Source organism: Scomber scombrus, chromosome 17 (genome assembly GCF_963691925.1).
Source record: "Scomber scombrus chromosome 17, fScoSco1.1, whole genome shotgun sequence".
NCBI lineage: Eukaryota > Metazoa > Chordata > Actinopteri > Scombriformes > Scombridae > Scomber > Scomber scombrus.
Window position 1 is genome coordinate 22,068,926 of NC_084986.1, and position 25,164 is coordinate 22,094,089.

At 40.3% G+C, this 25,164-nt stretch overlaps 1 protein-coding gene across 4 annotated transcripts; it reads left to right on the forward strand.

The window, feature by feature from the left end:
- The first annotated feature begins 3,779 nt into the window (after positions 1 to 3,779).
- tfap2b (transcription factor AP-2 beta) lies at positions 3,780 to 15,939 on the forward strand. Of its 4 annotated transcripts, none has more exons than XM_062437198.1 (8): positions 3,808 to 3,855; positions 6,126 to 6,584; positions 8,021 to 8,072; positions 8,599 to 8,637; positions 9,281 to 9,476; positions 9,782 to 9,900; positions 10,959 to 11,100; positions 15,648 to 15,939. In XM_062437198.1, the coding sequence occupies exons 1-8, from the start codon at positions 3,808 to 3,810 to the stop codon at positions 15,937 to 15,939; spliced, it is 1,347 nt and encodes a 448-aa protein (XP_062293182.1). The 4 variants fall into 4 exon arrangements, with proteins under 4 accessions (XP_062293185.1, XP_062293182.1, XP_062293183.1 ...); XM_062437199.1 differs by lacking the exon at positions 3,808 to 3,855 and adding an exon at positions 5,788 to 5,814; XM_062437201.1 differs by lacking the exon at positions 8,599 to 8,637 and having other exon boundaries at positions 3,780 to 3,855; positions 9,257 to 9,476.
- Positions 15,940 to 25,164: the final 9,225 nt, after the last annotated feature.

Consider the following 25,164-nt stretch of genomic DNA (forward strand, 5'->3'; position numbering starts at 1 on the left):
TGCTTTGACAAAGTAAAGTAGACACTTATAGGATTATGTCATTGATCGGATTTCCAGCCTTATGTGCTATTATTTAACACACTTAACAGACTACTTCTGCAACAGTGGTGAGCATAGTTGGAAAGTGCATAAATAGCACGACTGTGAATGGAGGCCTTCCAGCGAGGCAAACAGGATATGTTCTAAATCCTGAGCAAAGGTTAAAAAAACATGATGGTGCAGCCATGAGGGCCAGAACAGGTGGAACCAAAACCTCATTTCCCAGTGAAAGTTAAAGCAAAGACCAAAAAATGTGGCTCATGACTGCAAACAAAAGGCACAGGGAGGAGGGGAGGCGACGGAGGAGTATTAGTGTGACATGTGTGTAATGTATGCTGATACATCGTGTGTCAAAGCCCTGCAGGACAACAACCACAACCACAACCATGCCTCAAGACTTCCAGACTGTCAGGACATCTGTCATCGCTGACAGTCATATGCCCCGCCATGTGTGTGCGTGTCTGAATGTGTGTGTGTGATGAGTAGAGAGAGAGAGAGAGAGAGAGAAAGAGATGGAAAGAGGGTTGAATGGGTGCATATTTGGCAGCGGGTCATTCCAGAGAACATGGGAACAGCCGTGCTTCTTAAACATTCATGTCTGGTATCCTCTGTGGCTTTTTTTTCTGCATCAAACATCAAAGGAGCTTAACTATGGCAACCATGTCAGAGAGAACACACACACACACACACACACACACACACACACACACACACAAACACACACATACAAAACTATAGACACATATAAGGGAGCATGGATAACTTAAAGACAACTTCACTCAAGACATTTGAACTCAGTCCAGACCTCCAAAACATGTTTCAGCACCAGAACTCAAGCCAAATGACAACAACAGCTTTTAATGATCCTAAAGGCAGAATGAAATGAAAAATGAAGAAAAGCAATTTTTTTTTTAAATTAAGGAGATTTTCTGGCATCATTTTTTAAAGTATTAACTCAAGCAAACACATATAGGATACAAGAAAGGGCATGAATATACTGTAGATGTGACCAAGTGTTGCTGTGTTCTGTGTATCAATAGGTTGCTATATGTTTTTGTGTACAATAAGCACAAACAGTGAAAATTAAACTCCTGCTGAGATAAGAAAGAATAACAATGACATATACATCACAAATCACTAAAGACATTTATATTGTAGATAGCGTCTACTGTCAGCTTTGACCTTTGACCTTCACAGCTTGATTTTCCTCCATTGTTAAAAAAGTTCACTTCTGCAACATCTTCACTCATGAAAATAATGATAATGATGAATTTCCACCTTTTTAGTAACTTCATTAAGCCTGTTGAGTTGTAATACAACATGAGACAATTTTCTACTGAACATACGTTGGCTGCATGTGTGGTTTTATGACACTAGGGGGAGCAGTTTACACACATTTGGAAAGATCATCACAGGGAAGCAGTGTATAGTAATTATAAGGGATCCCCAATTATGAAATACATGTACTTGTGTATAATATAGACTTGAAAAGTAATTTTTTTTTAATTTATTTTTTTAGTATATGTTAAAGTTGTGGTCCTTGTATCTAGCCAATTCCACCTAACCAGTTAATGTGTGACACAGAAGAGAGAGTATAAGTACAGCAGGTATACTGAGTAGAATATGGAGCCAGTAGCATTTGAACTGTAGGTGACAGCTGAGATTTTTGAGGTGACCGGTTACATTTGTTTTGTAAATTCACTAAAGAAAAACTTAAGAAAAGATACAAATCACAGGGACTCTTAAAGAAAGTCGAGACGAGGCCTTAATAGTGTACAAATGGGTAAAACTCAGTATAAACAGTCATGTAGTGTATACTCTGTAGATGTGCTGAATGCCAGTAGTCTATTTTAAAAAGACAATAAAAACTTTTTTTATGTCATCCCACTCTTGTGATGTCATGGCCAGGATATTCAGGTATCATTGATTATCACAGGTCTTTTAATGGCAATGAGATCTCACCACTAAATGAAGACTCATTTTAAAGTTGTATGCTAACTTTTGACAGTATGAGATCCTGAATACTTGAGAACATATTTTTAAATACTCACTTTTTGTTTCAATTAAACATTTTAAAAATTGAGCTTGTTGGAGGTGAAGCAGTTTCTAAATGAATGGCATTTAAATGTCATCATTACATATCAAGCGTGAGATGCAACATTTTGTGTATCAGCCACTCCAACGTGATGTAATGTGACAAGATCAAACATGTGATATTGTATTGTAATAACTGTGCAGCAATAACATAATAACATACCACAGCATGAGATATCATTGTATATTTGCACTGTAATTATTCATTGTTAATGTTTATATTTTGTCATGTTTATCAGTGATGTAGTGTAAGTTTGTTTTATTAAGACCAAATCATTTCCACATGAGACAATGCCCATAGTTAAATACAGGATGGTACCTGTAGTATAATTGATTATTATAAGACATCAGCAAATTATAAACTTCATTAATCCAACTACCAGCTATAAGTCTCAGTTCTGATTGTTTCATAAAGATGCAATGCAACAAATCATTTAATGGTTTAGCTGAAGGTTCCTTCTCTGTCTCTTTTGCTGCAACATATAGGAAGCTTGCTTATTATTTGCCATTCATATCCATAGTTACAATGCTTGATTCTATTGTTGTACTCTTATGAGCTCACTGAAAGCAAATCCTTAACAACCATGTGTTGATATGGCAATAAATATTGAATCTTGATCTAGACAGGTGACAAATTTAAGGAAAACCTTGAGATAGTTGATTAGAAATACAATGAGTGAAGATGCCTCCATACATAAAGGCTACAAAGGGTCACTGAATGGCCACAGATGAATGATTTGAATTATGTGTTCTGTTTATCACTCTGTCAACTCAGCAGACAACGATCTCTATCATCATCATGAACACACCAAATGAGTGAAAATCTATAAGAAGAATTGTGATCATTCCTTTAATAGAGTTGTAGTAAGTCTATGCTGAGAGCAATGGAGCTCATAAAAGAAAACATACGCTACATTAAAAACCTTAGAAAAACACTTTTAAAAAAATATTTAGAATACACAACTTATCAGACTATATCGGAATATAAAAAGGCCTGCACTGGTTTCCACTTGTGTTTCTAATGTTTACACAGCAACCAACCACCAACATTTAGAAAACTATAACTAACTAAATAAAGTTAAAACATGAATTAAATAAAAAAAAATGTAACTGTTAAAGTTTTTGATTTAATGTGTTTAAATATGTGGTATGACTTTTCCCTCTATAGCTGACAGCAAATGTGACCTACATTCAATGATTTATCACTTTGCTTCACTTAGCCTTAAAACATTCAGCCATAATAAGAAATAATAGAAAGAAATCAGATGTTTGATGTTTGGTGGTGTGTTTATTTTAATGTGCATGTGTAATTATAATAGACACACGTGTTTAATAAAGCATCCATTCGCTGTATTTATGTGCTGCTGCTCCTGCTTTATATATACACGAAGCCTACTGCTGTCAGCCCGCCCTATAGCTCTTCTTCACGGTAGTGGTGTCTTTACAGGGGTTCCCCATTCACAAAGCCAGCCTGTCTGACTCTACAGAGGGCGGAGAGAGAGAGAGAGAGAGAGAGAGAGAGAGAGAGAGAGAGAGAGAGAGAGAGAGAGAGAGAGAGAGAGAGAGAGAGAGAGAGAGAGAGAGAGAGAGAGAGAGAGAGAGAGAGAGAGAGTGAGTTGAGGCATCCCTTCCTCACTTGGCTGCATTCGGTTTACCGACACCGGAGAAGCGACCATGCTGTGGAAACTAGTTGAGAATGTCAAGTATGAAGATATTTATGAGGTAACGTTGCCGTCCAGCCGGTTGTGTCTTGGGGAAATATACTGATTAGACATGCTTTTTTTTTTTAAAGGAGAAATGAAATGTTATTGTGCGTTAAGTTCAGCGAGGTGTTCTCCGGGAGGCGGTAGGCCTGTTGTTATTTGTGATGCGGTGACTGTGAATAAGAATCGGACGATGTTTCACTACATGGCACAGTTTGGTTTGGAAGAAATTTGGCCTGTTTTTGCGCTCATATAATTTGGAGTGTATTGGTTCTTATGGTTCTGTTTTGTTTATTGGCGTAAGATGCAGTTCAAGTCGATAGTTGGAGGATAACGATGGAACAGAGTGGGAACAAATCTAATATTGGATATTTGTATTGAGTTCTTTAATTTCCAGAAATATTGTTAAAACTAAATAGGACGCTACATTTTGTTGAGGGAATTAATGTTTGTTAGAAATCTAAAAATCGCAACTTTTAGAATATTTTTCAGCTCTACAATATCTAAAAAATATATAATAAGTAGAAATAAAATAAAAAAAAGACGTTGCCGATAAATCAGTGATGCTGTAAAAATCATTCATTGAAAAATAGTCGAGGAACAAATTAATGTATGGTTTGAGATTGTTTTTCTTTTATTATTATTATTATTATTTATTAGAGACAAGGCTATCATTTTGAATGAGCTGGGTCAGAGTGTTGTGTCAGAGGTATGTTAATCATTTGGCTTTGATCCCAAAACAATTATTTTAAAAAACGAGGAAGGGGAAGAAATACCCTACCGCCGAGCACGGGGGCGAAACGCTGCTCCGGCTCGCGCTGAATGGGGCTCGAGCACAAAGCGTAAGAGAAAGGGGCAGCTCGCGAGGCCCCTCGGCTCAGCCCGGTGGGAAGCCCTTGTCTCGTGCCGCACATGGCTTTTCTCCCACGGAGCAAGGGAGGGGAGGATATAATGTCGTTAAACAAGTCATCCAAAAGGGCAAAGAGCGGCCGGTAGTCTACAATGTAAAGTTTAATCGCTTCTTTTGACTCGTGACACCATTCACACGAGCCCCTCCGCGCGCCCTGTAGAGTCTTGAGTGTGTTTCTCAGTAATAAAAGGCAGCTGCAGCACAACATGAGCCGCCCTTTATATATTAAGAGTCTTAGTTTAGCATGAGGAAGTTTTAGAAGTCTAAAATATGTGAGAGTGACTGGAGAATAAAAAAACTGGTCATGTTTGTGCAGGTATTGTGTGTCTGTGCGTAAAAGTAGACGTGCTTTTACTTTGTTAGGAGCCTTTATCACTTCTTGATTTGGCATAGTGGCAAAGAGTAAAGACAGAGCCTTTGACCCTGGTGGAATTAGTGTCATGTTCACCCAAGTAAGATTTACATCATCCTGTGTGTATTGTTATCCACAGACTTGACTTATGTTGGGTTTTATAACGTCAAAGTCTGTTTGTGCAAAGAAAAAAAATATTTGCGCAATGTTTGTTTCCAAAGGCATTTTTTCAACGTCAGATTTTCCCTGTAAAAGGCCCCAAGAGTGTGTTTTTATATGATGGGGGATTCCTCCCGGGTCTTGACACCCTGTTCGATTTCTCCTGCGAGAGAAAGAAAGAGAGAGAGAGTCTTCTTTCTGTCTCCTGCTGTTCGCGCGTCGTTTTGGGCTCTCCACGGAATTTAAACGTCACTCACGGTTGCGCGAGAGGCTTCACGCTCCATGTGTCGCCAGTCCCCTGCCTCGCGCACATTAATATTCCTGTAAGTCTCAGTCATGAATAACAATTACACCGTATACCGGGGGTAGAGGCGGGAGCTCGGTGCTCACAGTCAGAGCGGCGGCAGCTCCGGGCGGAGGAAGGTTGTGTGTTGTGTGGAGCTGTATAGAGAGGGCCGTGCCTGCAGATACACACGCGCTTTACTATCCTGCTGTTTAACCGTGAACCCGCTTGTGACACCAGCATACAGATGTTAGTTCACTCCTACTCCACCGCGGTGAGTTTTCCTCCTCACTGTGTATTTCACTATTGGTTTGTTCTAACAGTGAATCAGTTCATATGGCTATGAGGTTTTTTAGTAGTGAGACATTTATAATGAGGCTATAAGATCTTTCCTCCGGGCTCTTGTGTGCTTTGTGTTCAGGAGATGCAGAGACAGTTAGACTGCTGTGGCTACATCACCAGAGGCAATCCTCCAGTAAATGCATCATGATCCTAGGCCTACATATGCTTTCATTTGCTTAAAATGTGCTTTCCATTCTGCAAGGAGTTCATTTTTTTCTCTTCTTCTCTGCATCCTTCCTGAAGGACCGGCATGACGGTGTCTCGAGCCACAGCTCGCGCCTGTCCCAGCTGGGCTCGGTATCGCACGCGGGACCCTACTCCAGCGCGCCGCCGCTGTCTCATGCGCCCTCGTCGGACTTCCAGCCTCCGTACTTCCCGCCGCCGTACCAGCCGCTCGCTCACTACCAGAGCCAGGACCCGTACTCCCACGTGAGCGACCCGTACTCCCTGAACTCCCTGCACCAGAGCCAGCAGGGAGCATGGGGGGCGAGGCAGCGGCAGGACGCAGCCGGGGATCGGATGGACTCCTCTCTGCTGGCTCAGCCTCGGGCCTCTCTGCCTCAGCTGTCCGGGTTGGACCCACGGAGGGACTACGGTGGCGTGCGTCGGCCCGATGTGCTGCTGCACTCCGCTCACCCGGGACTGGATCCCAGTATGGGAGACGGACTGCTGCAAGGGCTGCACGGCATGGAGGATGTTCAGGTGAGCCAAAGGTCACAGTTCAGAGTCATGAGTGTAGTCTGCATGAAATATTATTTTCTACTTCCATTTATGGTGATTTATACGGTATTTTAAGGATTATGGGATCACTGTACTAGATGAAGGTAAAACTACAAGTCAGTTGTTTCTAAGTTGGCTCCAGGAGGGCACTATCAGGGAATGTGCCGCTGGAATTATATTGCAATTAATCGAGTATTATCTCAATAACAGACAATTGAATTATTAATTGTAATCATGAATTTTACAACCGACTAAACAATCATATTTACTGCACTACAAATGCTTGCATGCCAATATTAAACAACTCATTGGCATGTTTTTCCTAGTTTAAATGGCAGCTAGAAAATGCTGCAAATAAACCAAACTAGAATAAATCAAAAAATAAAACGCCTAAAATGGTAAAGAAACGGATTGGTAATTGTTGACAGTCCTCTTCATTGTCTCCGCATGTTCTCCGTGCCATTAGAGTTGAGGTCAGTGAACTCCGAGCAGCTCCCTCAGGGCTGGACTCTCAAGCAGCTGCAGCCTGAAACGCAAATGGCCCACAGCTAAGCAAAGTGTCTTCAGAGACATCTTCTTTGATGAGAGGACGCTGATGTGTGGAGTAATGATGGGCTGCATGGATCAAATGTTGCTTATGTGGACTGAAATCCAGCAGCCTAAAAAAATGAATTCAAAAACAAAAAGATCTAAAGGGACGCTGCAACATTTTCATATATTTGATAGAAGAATATTAATCTTGTGTTCTAGATCCTATATATTAGTATTATTATTACTATTATTTTTATTATTGCAGTTCATACTATTAGATTTTTTTTTACATGATCTGGATTTTTTAATGTATTTTTGTTTGGTGCAAAGGTTCCAAATTAACAGAGCGAGCTGCTAAAGACTCGGTGAAATTGACTTTATAGTCAGCTGTGTAGGATTTCATCTTCCCCTCGTTTCTCCCTCAGGGCACAACCATCACCAATTGTGAACTGATTCTCATTTCTGGCTTTCTCGTATGTGTGCCATGTATTTATTAACCCCATATAAATTTGTTTTTTTTACGAATTATCATTTCTTTTTTTATATACGAGTGTGAAGCAATGATGACATCAGATATATTTAATAATATCAGTTTTATTCTGCAGGATGATGAATGAGGCTTTTTTTATGACAATTGTAAGAAGCATGAATGGATTATAAAACCACGTTTGATTGATGTGTGGAAACAAATTGCTTCAAATATGTATTTTTCCTGCTTTATTGCAGCTGAAATAAATCCTGTAGGGATTTTTTTGTGTGTGCTGGTGCTGGATTGTGTGATTGAATTGAACTGATATTAAGCTTGACGTTAAGTGGCTTGTTACAGTGTGGATCAGCGTGTATAAAAGCGCTCTGTAATGATTCGTATTCATCTCGGTTTCAAACAGACCATTGACGACACCAACGGAACCATAATGGATCAATCAGTAATTAAAAAAGGTAAAAACACACACACACACACACACACACACACACACACACACACACACACACACACACACACACACACACACACACACACACACACACACACACACACACACTACTCTGTCTGCATGAGCAATGTTGCCAATATAGCACAAATGCACCAACATATTAAAATGACAATATATAATAGAACTATTACATATATTTCAAAATAAAACTATAATTTGGGAACTATTTTATTCATTCATAACACACTCAGACTAAAGGATGATTGCACCACCACTTACAAGAGGTGGCACCTCATCTTGGAGGTTATTTACTCCATGGACTGCTATGTAATTAATTCTGTGCTATGACTTATGATGTTCATGGGATGCAAAGATGGATAAATCAAAGCCTACACGCACATAAAGGGGTAAATATGGGCACCATGTGGACCTATACTGGATCAGACCATGCAGGCAGTGCTCCCTACATTTTGGGTCCAGGATGAGGAGCTGGAAGCCGGGGATAACGATCCCGGTATATTGACTGCCAGGCAGTGTGTCGTTGACAGGCTGCCATGCTGCCGCTCTGATGATGTGAGGTGATTTAGTTACGGGATGTTGAGTGACTGAGCTCCCCGCGGGGCATTTAAGCCGCTGATGTAATAAATGGCACTGCTCACGGAGATCTCGTGAGCTCGTTTAGAGCTAATCTGCGGTATTATCCCCCGTGGAGCTATCAAAACCCCCTCGCACTGGCCCCTACGCACGCACTCACGCACGAGGCTTCTTCTTTCTCTTTTTCCTTTTTTTTTTTTAACGCCATTAACACGAGCATTAACACGCGGGAAGCGGGATGAAGGAGCATCCAGTTGCTGCTGGTGGGAGTTAAACCGGCCGTGGAGAAAAGACAGGGAGGTGGTTAATGCGATTTGGGAGCGCGAGCCAATCAACAATCGATAATATTGTAATGAGAATGTCGCGCGACATTAAATAACAGCAAATGCCCGGCGCGTGGGCGCCTCATTAGGCCGGGGCCGCCCTCTGAGCGCGTGTGGTCTCATATACACTGAACCAAAGTTTGACATAGCATAGACATTGAAAGTTAAAACACACACACACACACACCCAGCAGCAAGATCACGACCCAGATATATTATTATGTAAGATATCAAATCATATGAATAACTTCTCGAACCTTCCTCCTTTTAGTTCCCATGCCACCTAAAAACATGGGCTCTCTGATGCTCGGCAAGGACGGCCTGATGGGTGGAGTGACCGTGAACATAAACGAGTTGTTCTGCTCGGTACCGGGCCGCCTGTCGCTGCTCAGCTCCACCTCCAAGTACAAAGTGACCGTAGGGGAGGTGCAGAGGAGACTGTCCCCGCCCGAGTGCCTCAACGCCTCCTTGTTGGGGGGCGTGTTGAGAAGGTATGACTACAGCCTCAGAGCATGTTGGCACACACAGAGAGAATAACCTGTAGAAGCTGTGTGGATAGTATCTGACACATTTACATACATAGGAGCATCTTTTAATTAAACCTAGGGCTAAAACGCCTGTGTGTGTATCTGTGCCATTTATCATCTTCATTCTACTTAACAATTACTCATTCTCCAGAGACAAACTGAAGCACAAGCTGATGAATGATTGGAGTGCATTTTTCTCAAGATAAGTCTAAATATTTATGCTCTGGATGCTTCATTTCACATGCATTTGGTTTCCGTTGTTTCTACAGAGCAAAATCCAAAAACGGTGGAAAGTGTCTGAGAGAAAAGCTGGAGAAGATTGGACTGAATTTACCTGCTGGAAGACGCAAAGCTGCCAATGTTACATTACTAACGTCACTAGTAGAAGGTGATTGGTTCATTTGTGCTTTTTTTTTTTTTTTTTAACTATATAAATGTTAAAACTGCAGAAACATGCTACTATCTTTACTCTGAAGTGGGAGATGTTTTGGCAACAGACACCTATACTGTTATTTCTTTGTATTTCATGAGTCTTGTGTTAAACTGACATCTACTGTGAAACACCATCACCAAAAATTGCCTATAACCAAAATTACAAAGGTCATGACCTGAGAGGGATTTGGCAATGGCTCTGTCTCTATTTTTTTTTTAAGTAAGGATGAAGTGTCAGAAAAAGAAATAATGAGAGTTGAACAGGTGGATAGAGAAGGGTTAAGGTATTTAATTTGTAATTAATTAATTAGAGGCCACAGTTTGGGCCTGCATCATTATAAGCCAACGTTTTAACCACAATACATAATATATTCTTCTTTAGTGCCCTTATTTCTGACTCATACACTAAATTTGGTAATCTGCTTGTTTAAACTGAGCCACATTCTTGTATTCATGTCCTAAAGGGCAGCATTTTCCTTACATCTTGTAATGTAGTTTAATATTTTAAAACATCTTTATTTCTGTTTAAACGTGACTGCCTGTGTCCATTCTTCCCTTCAAAAGACCAAATAAATCAGCCCCCTCTTTTTTTCTTAAACCATTAAATCTAATTAATTGGCTCTTATCGTTAATTTTCACAATAAAACAGTGAGAATTCTACCACGTTTTATTGTTTCTGCTTCAGCTGAAGGGGCGACAGGTGAGGGGGAACGTGTGCGTAAAATGATAACCATTTGAAACAATTGCATGGATAACGGACACCAGGAAAGATGGCATCACAGTATATTAATTAATATTTGATAATTAAAAAAAAAAAAGAGGGAGATAGTGGGCTCTAGTGGGTTTAGGGGTTTATTTTTGCTGATTTCTCTAAAGATAAAACGTGAGAAGTGACCTAGAAATGCGCTAAAACATCTGATTGGAATATTTACATAATCTGCAGTTTATTGTTCTTCATATATTTATTTACATTGACTAACATAGTATACACACACACACACACCTTCCCCTCAGGTGAAGCGGTCCACCTGGCCCGGGATTTCGGTTACATCTGCGAGACGGAGTTTCCCACCAAAGCCGTGAGCGAGTACCTCAACCGGCAGCACACCGACCCCAACGAGCTGCACACGCGGAAAAACATGCTGCTGGCGACAAAGTGAGTTTGATGGAGCGTTTGATTAGATTGTGTTCCCTCATAGCTTATAGGTGGCGTTTGATCATATAGACTCAAATGCCTGCACACACACATATATATAAAAAAATACAATGATAATGAGATTATAACCTGCGATTTCTGTATTTAGACAGATTCAATCAGAGTGAGAGTTGAAGAAAAGATGAGAAAGCAAGAATAAAAATGCAGATAACCGTATTATAAAAACAAAATCAAGTGAGCCACTTTAGCTTGAGCCATAACGCAGCAGATGTTCTCATATTTCAATGTCCTAAAGCTCCATTTGAGCCCAGAAATTTCCATTTGAAACCATTTTGGTTGCTGTTGGTTTTAATTACATAACTGCACTCATGCAGGGGTGAAAACAGTCCAGTCTTCTTATCCAAATAGGAACATTTAATGAAATTATTGTGAAATTAAACTCTTCTCTCATTTTCCTGAGGCCTCTATGGCCTCCTATTAAGGACCCCCCTGAGGGTGCAAGCCCCCTGCTATACTCTGTACTGTGCTGTGCTCTATATCACACAGTCCATTCTGCCACAGTGAACATAGCACTGTTATTTGGAGGGAAAAAAAGAAAGATTTTCCTCAATGAAACACATCAAATTCAATATGGATTTAGCCTGTAATGAAACGGTTGATTGAGGAGGGATAAAGGCCACAATGAAAAAATGCTGGCATTTAAGCATAGAGCAGAATTATGCAAAGTTAGGAGCATCATAACATCTAAATAAAATATATAATTTGATTGTGATATATAAACTCATTCTATAAAATTACAAGCATTACATACATTTCCCTTCACTTTGTATGCAGCTGCACAACTTAACATCTTTACAAGCTCTTCTTCTTCTTCTTTTTTACAGCACCCCTTTATCTTTATCTTTATCTTTTGATGAGCCTTATGTGATGCAGGACACCTTTTATGTGCCCTATAGAGCCCTCAGAGATAAAACACAGCGACAGCCTCAGAGCTTGTATGTTTGACCTTTGCTTCTGGTCTTAGAGGCGATCCCATTTTACCGGTCCCTCCTTGTAAAAGTTACTTATATTAATCCATTTTTTATGGCTGTTAAACTGTGGAATTGAATCCAGCATCTTGTGATTACCTTTAGTAGCTGAGCAGCATAGATTTTTTTTTAGAACACAGGAACTAGGGCAACAGTGGTGAAAATCACTTTGGATTTATGCTTATTTTTACAATCACCAAAGAAGCCCTAATGACTAGCCCTCTTCTGTGTCCATTTATTGAGCCAAATGTGGGTTTTCTTGATGAAAAGGTTGCAAGCAGAGTTGTAAACCACCTAACAAAGATCCCCTTCAGGAAGCTTGTATTTTTAGCTTGCATAAATAGTGCTGTCTGCTGGCCTGCACTGCATAAACCATTTGCCTGTGCATTTATGTGTATGTGTACGTACGTGTGTGTGCGTGTATGTGTGTGTATCCACGAGGTGCTCAGTACGTACGTTTCGGTGCTTGGGATGTTTGATGCTCGGATTCAAACCTGTTCCAATACTGTGTGTCGTTGCTGCCTGTTAGAAATTCATTATTTAGCAGTGAAGTGTTTCAAGTCGTCAGAAAACAACAGCGAGAGCCGTGAGTGTAGCCGGGGGTGGCAGCTTCTCCTCTCTACTCTCCTAACCCCAGCTGGGCTCGGCCTGCACAGCCTGTCACTCATTTGCTATAGCTCTGCCCTCGGGCCGCTTACAGGGTGTGTGTGTGTGTGTGCGTGTGCATGGGGCGTGCAAGAGGGAAAGCCAGAGATAGAGAGGTCTCTTGAATATAAAATGTGGGCCTAAAAAAATCAGACCGTGATTTGCTGAAATTTAACAAGGAGAAGGAGATGAGGAGGTGATTTTTATTTTACCGTTGAATTTTTGTATGAAATCTATAGAGAGGAATGAAATTACACCAAATGTGGAGGCCTCAAAATATACAACATCACTGCTCTGGCATTAGTTTCACTTTATTTTCCAACATCCATTAAGGCGAGTGCTTTTTTTAAGGTCCCCTAATCGGCTATGTGTTATTGAAAATGAACCTAAATGCATTTAATTGGTTGATTTATGGCATTTTCTTGTTTTCAATGATCATTTATTTAAACATAAACAACATGGGGTGATATTGTGATAATGTCTGCAGTTTAAATGGTGTCCAATGAAGTCTGATTGAAACTTTTTTACACATCTAAAGCATCAACTACAGTCTCAAAATCTCAATTTTTCCTCAACTCTGCTCTCATGGTTTACGACTCTGTCCAGTTACTAAATGAAGTAGAAAATGAGGGAAAGGCTGCGGGGAAGAGGGTTAAAATAAAAAAGCAAACTGCCATATTTGATCACAAAATAAGCCCTGGGATATGGTGAATATCACTTAAAGGGGACATAAAAGGAAAAGTATCAGGAGGACAGGTTTTCCTTTGCGATTATATTATGTCATGAAGGCATATCCTAGGACTTTTTTTTGCATTTTAATGTTATTATTTCAACTTGTGTAATGTTGAGAGATGCACCAATATTGATTCAGATATCAGTGACTCAAACAGCTGCATCAGGCATAAGTGACAATGGGTCAATCTGGTATAGGATACCATTATTTTAATAAATAACTCAGTAAATGTATATCTATGAAAGTTAGGAAAGCAACATTTAAGTCAAGTGTGATTTTGCCTTACTAATAAAAGAATGATCCCAGGCTTATTAATGAACACTGGTGTCATATAGGTTCTTAGTATCAGCTGATACCCAAAGCCCAGGTATCAATATCAGGACTGAAAAGGTTCGATTGGTGTATCTCTAGTAATGATGAGTCAAGCTTAGCTCTTTACAGCAGCTGAATAAAATAAAAACACAATAATAGAATAAGTACAACATTCCTGTGACCATTTAATAACACAATTCAATACATTTATTAAGGCTGTAGTGTCTAACTCAAGGAATGATTTAAGTTTGTCTATACAGATGGTGTCTTTATCAAAGCATCCTGGTTTAACAGCTCAAATGTTGTCCTGACTAGCACAGTACTGATGCAGCAAGCTATAGCTCAGAGTTTCCATTTCCATTATATAAGTGGATGCAGTTGCTCGGCCTTCCGGCTGCTGCACCACCTGCAATAATTTCATCATACAGGCTCACAGTGATGGGTTACAAATACTGTTTTAGGGTATTTTTCTACTCAGGTGATAATACAATACTGGAGCAATATCTGCCTTCGGTTTGACTTACACTGGAAATGATATAAGAATTTAGTGGAATCAGGTGATCTCTTGTCATTAACTTAATTTAAATATGTAGATTTTAATCATTTCAAAGTAATTCAGCTCATAATGGCTAGTTTTCATTTTGTTGAGCAAGAAACATACATGATGGAGACTTGCAGTGTGTCTGTGATACATGAAAAAATAAGTAATCGCTGATTTTTTTCATAACAAACAACCACATAGAAGATTAGTATTGAATTCAGTCCCAAAACCCATATAGACTAGTAGGATAAGAAGGTCACTGAGAACAGCTTTGCATGTTCTTTATGTACCAACTTAAGTGCAACAGCAGGAAGCACAGCTGGAAGTGTCAAATATGAAACTGAATCCTCAAATTAAGTAAAAAAGTAAATGAAAATGAGTATTTTTACTATTTCATTTACTTAACATATCTAAATCTACCAAACGAAGACAACATGCATTCATAATCTTTTTACTGTAAGAACTATTTGTATTTGTTGACTTAACTTAACATTTTAAAGCTAGCCTTTCCACTCATATTTATGTTAAAAACAACAAGACACATGATCCACTCAACTAATGCAACCATTATTTCTACATGTGCTTCACCACATTCAGACAGCACAGTCGAAATTTAATTCATGAGGTTTTCGGTGGTTTTTTCGGGGGGGAAATCCAATGGCTAATATTACTGAAGCCGTAATGCCATTTGCGTCTGATTTTTCCCCTCGTTTCTTAATTTCATCATTTTTAAACGAGCTTTCGGAGATTTTTTGGGAAGGGCATCTACATGTGATGCTGCAAAAATACCCTCAGTGTAATAAGTGACATTATGTTTTCCTTTAATTTGGCAATTCGGGTTATTTAACTGACATTTTTAGCAGGATTACACAATATATAAACTCTGCAGCATTAGCCACTTATTATGCATGGATTTAAAGTCATTAAATCGCTTATATACCTGTTGCAAAACTCATCCACAACAAGATATTTTGAGTGATAGTCGGCTTTTAATGGAGTTTTTATGTGATAAACAATCTGTGTCAGCCTGGCCAACAGTGGGAGGATGTGTAATTATACACACATCATGTAGGTGCAAGGATATTAGAGGGAAGTAACAATGAAAGGAGAGTAATGCCCACACACTTACTACAAAGCCACAATTCAAAATAAATAGACAGTTTTCAATCCAAATTGGGTATTTGTCAGGTCAAAAAAATGTAAAAACTGGAAACTGTTCAGATTTACAGTTAAATTATAGAATATTAGTTCCATCCTGATGTCTCCTTGTGTCTTTTCACCCCTACAGACAGCTGTGTAAGGAGTTTACAGACCTGCTGGCCCAGGACAGGACTCCCCTGGGCAACTCAAGGCCCTCCCCCATCCTGGAGCCCGGCATCCAGAGCTGCCTCTCCCACTTCTCCTTCATCACGCACGGCTTCGGCTCGCCCGCCATCTGCGCCGCCCTCACCGCCCTCCAGAACTACCTCACCGAGGCCCTCAAAGGACTCGACAAGATGTTTCTCAACAACCCTCCCAACAACCGGCACGGGGACGGTGGCAACAAGGCCGGCGACAAAGATGAGAAGCAGCGGAAATGAAGCAGGGGGGAGCGGGAAGACACACAGACAGAGGCTGTTACTTCTAGCTTTACACCACTGCGACTGACCTGCCATAAACAGGGCTGAGGTGGAGGTGGAGGTGGAGGTGGAGGAGGAGGAGAAGGAGGAGGAGGAGGAGGAAGGCTTGGTAAAGAGAGAGAGAAAAAGGCAGAGGAAGACACCCGTGGGCCAGTGTCAGAGAGCACAGAGGGATTTTTCATCTGTGTTACGTTCTTTTCATTCCCCCGAGGACATGGTGGTTACTGTGTTACATCCATTTCGCTCCCCCTGCCTGCATCCTGTGAGACTGAGACGCTGTGAGCAGCCAACAAATGTGTGTGTGTGTGCGTGTGTGCGCGTGTGTTTGTGTGCGCGTGTGTTTGTGTGCGTGCGCATGAGTGAGCGTGTGTGCTTGTGTTTTGTCAACATCCGTGTGCATCCTCACACAGAAAAAGCATTTGTGGGTATGAAGATTGCGTGATGAGCATTCTATCTGTGAAAAAGGTTTGTCTGCTTCCTTAACACAAGTACGAGGAGGGAGGGTGTTAATTTATGTGTGTAAATATTTATTTATATTAATTTAAAATGGATGGTTGTGTAAATAGGTGTGCCAGCTATTTTGGAGTAGGCCTATTTATCTGTGATTCGACCTTTGTGAGCCGGCAGGGGGACGGGATTCATCCAGTGTTTTTCTGTTCTTATAGAGCTGTTGTCATGGTGCTGATGATGGGTAGACATGCTTCTAATTGTCCAGTGATTTCATTTCTATCACATTGATAATAAACCATGTGTTTTATTATGCGAGGTGTGCAGCCTGCGCCTTTTCTCCAGCAATGTCCTCCACTGAATTGGAGGAGCCGACCTACCTTCAATTCAATCGAAAATGTAAAAAAATGATATTTATTAGCTGATGTTAGGGCATTTACCTTTACTTCACTTCATGAAATATTCATGAGTGAATCCATACTTGAAGTGTTTTACTTTTGGGGCATATACTGTATGAGAAAATGCATTATTTTTCCGCAATTGGATTTGGATTTACCCCAACAGTGATCCTCAAGTGGGATTGGTCAAATTCAAAAGGAATTGTGAAAATGGTGAGAAATGTTTAACCTGCTGCTGCCTGTTCATGCCAACATGAATGGGCCAAAAACAGCTTTGAAGTGACCCAATTTCCTCATTTTTCACTTTAACTAATATACTTCAGTGCGCTACCTTTTATTTGCTGCAGTGGACAGTACATTTCTGTTCGTCATGACAGCATTGCAAAACAGAACTAAGAACGGGTTTTTCAGACATCTCTTTAAAAGCTACTCAGCTTGACTATCAGCCTACATTTGCTGTAGAGCCAAAGAGAAGAAGGTTGGATGAGAAGGCTCTTTATCTTCCTGCAGGGAAGAAAATGTGTGGAAGTTGTTATATTCAATAGCACAATCCTTAAATCAAATGCACATAAATGGGTTATCCCACAAAAATTCATAGTAAAATTACCACCAATATTCATAACGCAGGATTGAAGGAATTCCCAAATGAATTGGAATGCAATGCATGGAATACAATTACATCACTACAGTTACTCACATTTACTGATGCTAGTTATGGTTTTCCTCACAATAGTATATTTATTTGTTGAATAATGGCCAATGCTTATATTTCATATCTATGCTCCAAGTCAGAGTTAAGTTAAATTAGGCCTATACATTAACTGGGCATTTTATTAGGAACACCTGTGCAATCTGATGCAACCCAATACAACAGCTCTGATGTAAATTCTACTTTTACGAAGCTTATACTTTTTCACTTCTTGTTGACATTGTCAGAAAGGTGATCATTCTATTTTATGTTTATTATTGAGGTCATAGCAGATGATGGTGGGGACCTAGAGTGAATATAAATTCAATATAATGTAGTCAGGTACAGTACCACCACCCACTATGACCTCAATAATAAACATAAAGTAGAATAAATCTATCTATGCATCCAATATCAACAACATATCAACAAAATGTGGGCCTATGAACTTCGTAAATGTAGAATTTATGGCAGAGCTGTAAATGGCATAGGTGTACCTAATGAAGTGCTTGGTGATTAATTTGTATGATCAAAAAAATTGCTGATTGGTCCTTTAAAAATGTTAATATGTTACTAATGGTCACTTATGGTTAAGTGTCAAGATTATAATCCCAAAGGATAATGTTTAATAGCCTCCTAATAATAGCTTAGTAATAATAAAAGTAACAATAATAATAATGACAATCTTTGCAGGGTGGTTTAAAATGTCTGTAGCCTAGTCCATATAATGCAAAGCCCCTGAAATGAATACTCTCTCTCTCTCGCTCTCACACACACACACACACACACACACACACACACACACACACACACACACACACACACACACACACACACACACACACACACACACACACACACACACACACTCACTATGATGGATACGGTCTTATTCCAGGGAGATAATTGGCTGTATTTTCCAGCCGGTGAGGCGCTCGTTCAGAGAGGCTTCTCTCTCGCACGCGCGCAGGGGGAATAGAATCGTGCCTCGCGGGCCCGCTTCTGCGGCGGGGATCTACCGCCGGTGTGCTAATGACGGGAGAGCGCGAGAGACACGCAGAGAAAAGTAGAGAGAGGCAGAGAAAGAAAGCTAATGAGAAAGAAAACGGGGAGCTGGAGAGACATACAGAGCGAGCGAGCGTGTGTGTGTGTGTGTGTGTGTGTGTGTGTGTGTGTGTGTGTGTGTGTGTGTGTGTGTGTGTGTGTGTCCCGCGGGCTGACTGTGACCCGTGGAGTGGAACGCCGCGTGACGCAGGTGCAGAGTTCAGCACCCGCATGTCCGCGAGCGATTCCCGCCTCTACAAAGCCGGGAAGCTGCTGAGCATCAGTGGCTCCAAGAACGACAGGTTGGCTGGAGCCATAAACAAACAAACAAGCTAAAGAAAACAACATACAACAAACACGAAAAGGCACGTGAGGCTTTAGCATAGTCACTCAGTCAGTATCAATCAAGAGGTTTGTTTATTAGCATTTAGCAGTAAATCAATTATATTTAAAAGAGCTGGAGGAAATTTTAATGTTAGCTTACTTTTCTGTTGATTCAATGCGTGACTGAATGCTTCAAAGAATTTATTCTTTATAGACATAAATAACGTTGCTAGTATGTAACAATACAGTCTGGTTTAGGAATCTAAAATAACTATTTATTTAACTATAAATTAATAAAAATAACTTGTATAGGTTTGTCACAGATAAGAATGTGACTAACTGCTCAATTACAAACCAATTTCAAACAAATCCCAAGTAAAGAAAGATTACATTTCACAAACTTATTATGTATTAATACTGCTAGATGATAAATGGATACTGGAGTTTGTGGAAGAAAACAACAAAAACAACCAGACTAAATAAAATAAATAGAGCAAAATTTCATCTTAAAATGTCATTAAAGCTCAAATGACAATACACGAAAATATAAGATGTAAAGTTAAATACAATCAACTAAAATCCTCCATAATGAAAAGAAATTAACATCTACAAAATTACTCCAAGCCACAACATTTAATCAAGGCAATGTTTCAGTCCTACATGGATCATCATCAGGTCAAAATACTTGTAAAAATGGGAAACCACACCTATATTTATACATCCATGCCCACCAATAGGCTGACAAGCTCTAATGACGACAGGTGTGTTTAACCATCCAAGCTGCCCAGGGTGATCAATATCTCAAAGCAATTAACAATTTAATAAAGTACATCAAATAAAACAGGAATACAAAAGCCTACCATACTTCAAAAACAACATGTTTTCTTCCTAATAAAGAATGAATTGGCAGTAAGGCGTCTTTTAGGCTGTTCACTAAGTATTTATGAACATGGAGCCTATTTCTCTCCTCAAAATAAGAACCTAAACTCATGGTTGGAGGAGATTTTTCTTTTTTCTTCACATTGAGTCAAAAAGTTGGTTCTTCCATTCTGTGTATTGAGCCTCAGGCCTCCTCGAAAAAAGCTTCATTGTGGAGTCAAGGCTCCATCTATACAGACACTACCTGGTGTTCACAAATGAGTCTTCCAGGGTCACGCAAATATTTTAAATTCAAGCAATCTTGTTGTGGTAGTTTTTGCTTCTTATTCCAGATAGGCAAACCAAACTTTACTTTAGTAAACAGGTTGAATTAAAGTTTGAAGATTTTGATTTCAAAAAGCCAAAAAAGCTTTTGCAAGTTTCGTAACTTCAAATAGAAGGGTAAAAAAGCTTCACCGTTACATTTCATTACTCACAGTTTTTTTTAAATAATACAATTAAATGTTGATTAAGATTTTTTTATTTAGTGGCACCGGTTATATATAGAATACATCATGTAGGTGACATTGAAATCCTACAAACACATTAGCCTATGCAGATGTCACCAGTTGATCATGAAATATAATGTCAAATTTTGAGTTCACTTACAGCTTCCCTTTTTTCTTGACTAAACTGATATAATTACATGACGAATAATTGCTTAAAATAATAATCATAACCAGTGGGATTTGGCATTAAATGGTATGTTATGTATGTCTTGTTAAGTATTTTTCTCCTTAAGGATATATAATATGAAACCTTACAAACCCGCAGCTTGTCACCAGATACTAATTCCAGTATCAATGCAAATCAGTGCAAATACACAAGTTTGAAACCTCATGCAAAACTTCAAACAACAAAACCTTGATGTGTCAGTACCACTGTTTGCTGCTCAGGTAACACATGCTTATTAATATGAACACAAATTCAACTGAAAACATACATTTTTAGGGCTATTACAGGAGTTTGTGTGGAGCGTTTCTAACACAGACCTCCGATTCCCCCTTTCTCTATTCCTGCGAGGACACTTGTTAAAAGTCTGCTGTTTTGTTTTGTGATAGCAGAATAACTCCAACAGCAAGATAATATTAAGACCAACAGTGATGAAAGCTGTGATCCTGTGACACTGCTGAGGAAAGTCAGTGAGGAGGGCTTACGCCAGAATCTACAGAGAAGCCAACAGTCTAGAGATGGAAAGTCTGGGTAACACTTCAACAGACCTTAAAATTAAGTCATGGAGGAATGTCAACTTTTAGACTATTGCATAAGTGATTTTTTTGGTTTATGTAAAGTATTAAAGTTTGATGGCATAAGTTTGACTTTTTGTAAGTGGTGCTCTGTTGTTATTGCTAAAGCGCATCACTTCCTGTGCACCAGGGAAATATCCACCAGCTGCAGAGTGGTTGGAACAGCAAAGCTGGATACAATATGAATCACTTGTGTTTGATGAATTGGTGATAATGGGAGGCAAAATTTAGTTTTATGAAAATGTCACAGGTTGTTACTTTAATGAGCAGAACAGTGGAATGTAATCCACTTATGAACATAGAGCGAGCTCATGAAAACAATGAAAACATTTGATAGAGGCAAAGTATGGGAGCAGCACTGATGGTCTTTTTTATATGTAGTTATGTCTAGATTTCTGTAGGTCTGTCAGTTTGCCAGAAAGTGAGAGAGCAGGCCCCCATCAGCAAAGCCCCTCAGCACTCTGTCACGCAATGGGCTGTAAAAATGCTTATCCAACACACACACACTCTCACACACACACACACACAGGTTATCCAGCATGCAGACAGCCGAGTGCTGGTCGGGAGTAATTCCTGCTCGGGGCACTGTGCTCCAGGCAAAGGAGGCGCGTGCTGGATATTTCATTATTCATTAATTTACTGTTTAACAAATCCTGTCATTACTGAGCCAGAGCCGAGTTCACACACATACACACGCACACACACAAAACACACACTCGCAGCAGTGGGTGTCAGGCGTGGCAAATCGGCCTGTTTGATCCCGGCCTTCTCAACAAACGGGGAGAGAGCCATGAATAATAAGAAACGCGGAGCCTCGCCGGAACGAGGGAGCGTGACACTGTCTCACAAAAAGCCCTTTAGCATGGAGTAAAGCTCCGCCGGGGCCTCACCGAGGGCCCAGGGTTCATTATATGAAAAGACAAAACAAACAGTTGGCACAACTGTGATCGATATGAAAGGCAAAGCTACCACACACACAAAAGGCGAAAGCGAATCAGTCATGTTTGACAAAAGACACTGTACTGTTTCCTTTCTGCGAATGGAGGACTCTAGCTGCTGTTTACTATTTTCACTGCTGAGTCCATTAATGGGATAAAGATTAAAGCTCTGAATGTTATTGGCTCAGCCATCCTTGTTTTTGGCTCAAGTCCTTACAAAAACAAAGGGGTATCTACTCGAGTTTCTCATAAAACAGTTGAATATATACAGAATGATGAACTCAGACACTAGAGTAATGACTTTTACTTTTCCTTTTCAGTCTAGTTCACTTAATTAATTAACAGAGGAAGCCTCCAGGCTGAAAATATTCATTATTTCACAGGAAGAAAAACATGTATCATAAATATTATAATGATATATTTGTGTTGTACAAATACATTCTATTCTTAATCACTCGGTAACCAAAACCACTGTGTTAGGATGTACAGTTTGCAGCTAGAAAAGGTAGAGAAAGGTGAGGGACTTGACAGTGGACCTGGCGTGAGGAGTTAAAGCCTTCTGGTCCTGACACTGATTGCCAAAGCGAAGGGATAAGACTGGCATTCCAAGGAGAAACGACTTTATTTCTCAATCTGCTGCCCTCAAGTACACTGCGATCTGTGGGTGGCCACAGACTTGATGTCATTAACATGTGACATATGTAGAGCTGACTGGGAGTGGCTGGAGGCCAGTGTTTGTCTCCTCTGCTGTTCTTGTGTCTGTGGGCCAGGCAGGCTGAGTCTGGGCTTTGTCAGCAGTCAAGCAGCCAGCCAGGCCACTGTCTGCTGCTGTTGATAGTGAACGCGTTTATCAGTATGCATGACGGACAGTGTGCATGAATGTGTGTTAGCTGGTAGCTCAAGGCAGGAGGGGGTGGCGGTGGGGGTTGAAGATGCGGGAGGGTCTGGCTGTTTGTTCTGTCAGGGGGGTCCTTGCTGGATGTGTGGGCAGGCAGGGACACGGGCAGTCCGGGTCCCTTAAGGTTGGGCTGAAGACGCTGAGTTGAAGTGACACAGCTGCTGCTGCTGCTGAGGCAAGGCTGCCTCTCCAGACGGGTCAAGGTTACACAGAGGAGAACACACTCATGCCACATCGCTTCTCGCGCTCACTTACACACATAGACACCCGCACACGAACACAAACACACGAAGCAAATGCTCCTTCAAAACCCGCAACGCAATGTCAAAGACATCTGGTCACACGTGCATATAATCACAGAAGATCTTTACATGTTCAGCATTTTAACAGATTATAATCTGGATTAACACACATTAATAAATTACCTTTTGTCATGTAATCATGTTCATATTGATGCTGCCATGCCATTGGCTGTTACCACTAAAGGGCTGACTCATGCCTACATATATGGCGCTTTTCCACTATACAGTTCTAGCACTACTCGACTCGACTCAGTTTTTTTTTGCGCTTCCACTAGGGATAGTACCTGGTACCTGGTACTTTTTTAGTACCTGCTCTGGTGAGGTTCCAAGCGAGCCGAGCCGATACTAAATGTGACGTCAACAGTCTGACGGCCACTGATTGGCCTCAGTGACTCTCCTGAGACTGAAAATGATCACTGTTATTGCTTTCTGGAGCCATTTCTAAACAATAAACCGTAAGCTTTGTCGACAATAAGAAGAATATAGAATATTGACCAGTTGTATCCTTTAAGCATAACTTGTTTGACATGACTACAACCTTTCTACCAGCCAAGTAGGTTTGGTTGCCTAAAGTGTAGAAGTGTATTCATTCCAATGACAGTAGTTATTTGGGATTGTGTTGACAGACACCTTTTCTGTAGTACATATGGGGGCCTGTTGAGGAATTTGGGAGTTTTTATTGCAACCAAACAGATTCAAGGATTAAGCAGTAATTAAACGCCAAGATAATATCCACACGTACTGTAGGTTGTCCATTGATGCTACCTGCTTCATTTTCTTTCTAACACCAGCTCAAACTGGCTTAAAATCATTTTACTATTATACAACATACTGAACTGTGAAAATGTGCTTGGTGGAGCTGACCTTGACATTCACCACCTCCTACACTGCACAATCGGTAGACGATAATCATTGAAATCTGCCGCTGTAATGAAAAGTGGCAAGATCTTACATGGATTCAGTACCAGTAGAAGTGAATACTGGTATAAGACAAATCTCAATACAGGACAAAGAGGAAATGAGTAAAACATTTTTGGTGAGATGAGAATAACAATACATACACCACCTTTCCTGAGCTCCGCCTTGGAGAGTTTGTGTTCGTTATTAACTCCTTGTTCATTCAAGCCCAACACACATCTACACACACACATTCCCTTGAGAACCAGTTGTTATTAGCTGCGGTTATTGTCGGAGGCACGCTTGGGTCATACCACTTACAGACACAAACAGGCAGGATCTCTGAATGGATGGAGGGGGGTCACTGCAGGGGGTCAGACATGAGACAAGAGCATGGATTGTAGACATGATGAGGTTTCAACTCAGAAGAGAAATAAATCTATATTTAGTCCAAAGTGGATACCTAGAGAGAGCACTAAACTCTTAAAACAGTTTACTGAGGACAGAGGGAGAGGATGACCGGGGGACCAAGCAGTAAGGCTCAAGGAGCTCAGATGTGGAAAGCAAAAACAGTCATTTATTTACAATTTAAATTAGAATTACAAATGTAGCCAACTTTTAAAGGCACAAAGAAATGTGAAACTAGAAAAATAATTTGAAAAGCTATAAACCACAACTGACCTCACAAATGGAAAAAGTGCTTGAAATGTCTGCGTGTTAACCGTGCTAAAAAGAAAGAAAAACTACAAACACTGGTGTGAAATGAAGCAACTGAGGATGTTATTGGCAATAAAAAATATTTAGAGCTGCAAATGATTGATCAACATGTTCTCACTCCAAACTCATCACATACAGTTGCTTGGTCAAGACCTTTTGGCACCACTTTTTTTACACACTGGATATCACTTTAGAGTCATTTTCCAACGTGCAGGGCCGTCCATTCATGCAATATTAACCCTCCTGCAGTGCCGTACGATACTGTGAGCATCGATCCAGGGGGTGAACTGGAAGACCTTCTGCCTGGAAGTATTTTCCTCGCTGTCAGTGCTGTGTTACAGTTTTCTTTTAATGATATCTTTAATATT

Bases quoted from the DNA above. Each gene is read 5' to 3' on its own strand.
- tfap2b (XM_062437198.1), top strand. From the start codon at position 3,808: ATGCTGTGGAAACTAGTTGAGAATGTCAAGTATGAAGATATTTATGAG. The intron at 3,856-6,125 runs GTAACGTTGCCG...TCCTTCCTGAAG, and splicing joins AGTATGAAGATATTTATGAG to GACCGGCATGACGGTGTCTC. The intron at 11,101-15,647 runs GTGAGTTTGATG...TCACCCCTACAG, and splicing joins AACATGCTGCTGGCGACAAA to ACAGCTGTGTAAGGAGTTTA.